The sequence below is a fragment of the Homarus americanus genome, unplaced genomic scaffold (assembly GCF_018991925.1).
Source record: "Homarus americanus isolate GMGI-L3 unplaced genomic scaffold, GMGI_Hamer_2.0 scaffold33283, whole genome shotgun sequence".
NCBI classification, from domain to species: Eukaryota; Metazoa; Arthropoda; class Malacostraca; order Decapoda; family Nephropidae; genus Homarus; species Homarus americanus.
Window position 1 is genome coordinate 18,892 of NW_024724787.1, and position 2,902 is coordinate 21,793.

Below are 2,902 nucleotides of genomic sequence, written 5' to 3' on the forward strand. Positions count from 1 at the left end.
TACAGTGTGCTGTATCCACACTGTCCCTAACTGGCAGTCATGTTCTTGGGACACACTTTCACTTAACAGCGATAAATTTGATGTATTTTTTTTAAACCTTCCTACTACCAGTGACGTTCATGTAGATCAGGGGTCACCAAACTTTTTTCACAGTGGGCCGGATAACTGAAAGAATGACGAGCGCGGGCCGCATAATCATTCTGTTCAATACTTGCAAGCCAGAACGAAAGCTCTGGGAAAAAAGACGAAAAACTAAGTTTAGCATTCTATGTTAATCATGGGTGAGTGGCGTGCAATGCACAAAAAACAAAGACAACCAACATATTTATTTACTAAAAAGTTATCAAAGAAGGCGACGTTAGCAAAAAGATAGTTACATTAGACCTAGTGTGCACATATCCGAATCTCACAAACTAAGCAGCAAAAAAGGTTAGTGAGATTTGTGAAACTGACGTTTGGCTTTCAAGATATCATCAATGTTTGGTTTGGAATTGCTGCATCCAATCAAGAGAATTGCTTTCAAATGTTCATCAGTCAATTTCGTTCGATGTGTTGACTTCACATACTTCATTTTTGAAAATGTTTGCTCACAGACATAAGTTGTTCCAAACACTGATGCCATATCAGCGGCAAATTTCTTCAGTTTCGGAAACTCAACATCAGGTAAGCAGCGGTAAAATTCAACAAGTTTTCCTTCTCTGTGCTTCTCTTTCAACAAGTCATTTGCTTGCAAATCAATGAGCTCCAACTGTAGTTCAACTGGCACATCATCAAGGTTACAATCAAACGGATTCTGGAACTGAAGAATGTCACTCTCAATTCTGTCAAGATCTGAAATTCTCTTCAAAAAATGCTTCTTCAAGTCACGAATAATTTTTTTCGGAAAATCGAGGTTGACATCTTCAGCGATTGTAGCGCAAAACTCTTTGAAACAGTGAAAATGAGAGAAGTTTTCTCCTTCCAGTTGTGCTTCAAACAATGACAGCTTTCTCCGAAATCCTTTGGTGATTCTGTAGAGATCACAGACGAGGTTATCCTTTCCCTGAAGTTTCAAGTTCAGTTCATTCATGTGGGATGTGATGTCGACCAAAAATGACAACTTTGACAGCCAGGTAGGATCTGACAGCTGTGGATCAGCTCTATCTTTTTCAGTGAGAAAAACATCTATTTCGTTTCGGAGCTTGTAAAAACGAAACAGGACTTTACCGCAGCTGAGCCACCTCACTGCTGTGTGATAAGGCAAGTCACAGAAATCAGAATCAATTTCTTCAAGAAAAGCCTGGAACTGACGGTGATTGAGTGCATGTCCCCGAATGAAGTTCACAGCAGAAACGACTGGTTTCAGTACACAAGAAATATCTAAGTCTTTCCCACAAAGTGCTTGCTGATGTATGATGCAGTGTATGAACAGAGCGCCCGGAATTTGCAAATCTTCCAACTGAGTCCTGATCTGCCCCACCAGACCCTTCCTCACTCCAGCCATGTTTTTTCCTCCATCAACTGTAACACCTCGAAGCTGATTCCACTGAAGGTTATAGTCTTGCAAAGTTTTTTGCACTTCCATGAAAATGTCTTTTCCAGTTGTTGTTCCATGCATGCTGCAAACGGATGCCAACTCTTCCGTTATCTGAAAGTCCAAATTGACACCACGAATGAACACGAGAAGTTGTGACGTACTCGAGAGATCAGTAGACTCATCCAGCGCCAGAGAATACCACAACAAGTTCTTAGCTTTCTCGTGTATCTGTAGCACTGTGTTCTCTCCAAGTTCTTCTGTTCTCCGCACAACTGAACTTGCAGAAAGGCTGATACTTCCAAACAAATCGGCTTTCTCAGGACACAAGTCATTTGCTGCTTCCATCATACACTCTTTGATGAAGTTGCCATCAGTAAACGGTTTTCCTCATTCTGCCATCTTATGTACTATTTTGTAAATGATGGTTACAAGTGTTCCCTGAAGAATGCAGTGATGGGTAGGGAAACACTGGGTAACACTGAAGTCCCTTTATTTATGGATAAGAGAAATACAAGTGGTGACTAGCGTGTGCCATGCACGGCTCACACAGTCAGACTGAGACTGCCTTGCCATATGGCAGCCTCGGGGCAATGTTGCCACATAACGTGCAGTGTTGCCACGTGATGATATATATAAATGCTACTCGGCACAGTAGCTTATATACAGGGTTGCTACTCGGCACAGTAGCTTATATACATAACCTACATCTCCCTCCCCCCTCACGATCATAGTCTTTGTCTTGAGCGGACTTCTTAGTCCTAAGTCGCTCCGAGCGTCGAGGTGCACTGTGTCGGCGGATCCTCGTGGGGTGTAGGTGACTCGCCCTCGGTCAGGGGGCCAGCAGCAGGGGGTGGGACTGGCCGGAGGAAGCGGCGGTTCGTCCACCAGACACGGCCGCTCGGCATCCTGAACTTGTAGTCCCGTGACCGGCCGACGCCCATCACTATGCCCACCTTGTCCCAACGTGTCGTCGTCGGGTCCTGGACGCGGACAAGGGCACCAATCTCCACTGGCTGAAGAGGGCGGGCACGGTCGTCATACCGAGCCTTGGCGTCCTGGGCACGTGTAGCGGCGCGGCGGTCGCAGCTCTCGGCTCTGGTCTGCCAGTCCTTCGCAAAGGCCTTGGTGTGTGCAGGAACGCAAGAGCGGAGAGGGTGACCATACAGGTTCTGGGCAGGGGAGCGTCCTGTGTGGGTGGGAGTGGACGCGGGTTCTGGGCAGCTCTGTGTAGCAGCACCAGGCGCGTCGCTCGTTGATTCACGCACCCTGCTGGCGGTGTACCGAGCAGCTGGGATCTGCTCGGGAAAGTCTCTGGGCACCACGCCTAACTCCTTGCAGTGCTCCCACGACAACAAGGGTGTAGCGAGAGTAGACTGCACGTCGATC

The 2,902-nt window shown here is 46.8% G+C and overlaps 1 protein-coding gene across 1 annotated transcript; it reads right to left on the reverse strand.

Annotated features, from left to right (window-relative positions):
* Window positions 1–430: 430 nt before the first annotated feature.
* On the reverse strand, window positions 431–1,861 carry LOC121864562 (general transcription factor II-I repeat domain-containing protein 2B-like). The gene has a single exon (XM_042363632.1). The coding sequence runs from the start codon at window positions 1,859–1,861 to the stop codon at window positions 431–433; it is 1,431 nt and encodes a 476-aa protein (XP_042219566.1).
* Window positions 1,862–2,902: the final 1,041 nt, after the last annotated feature.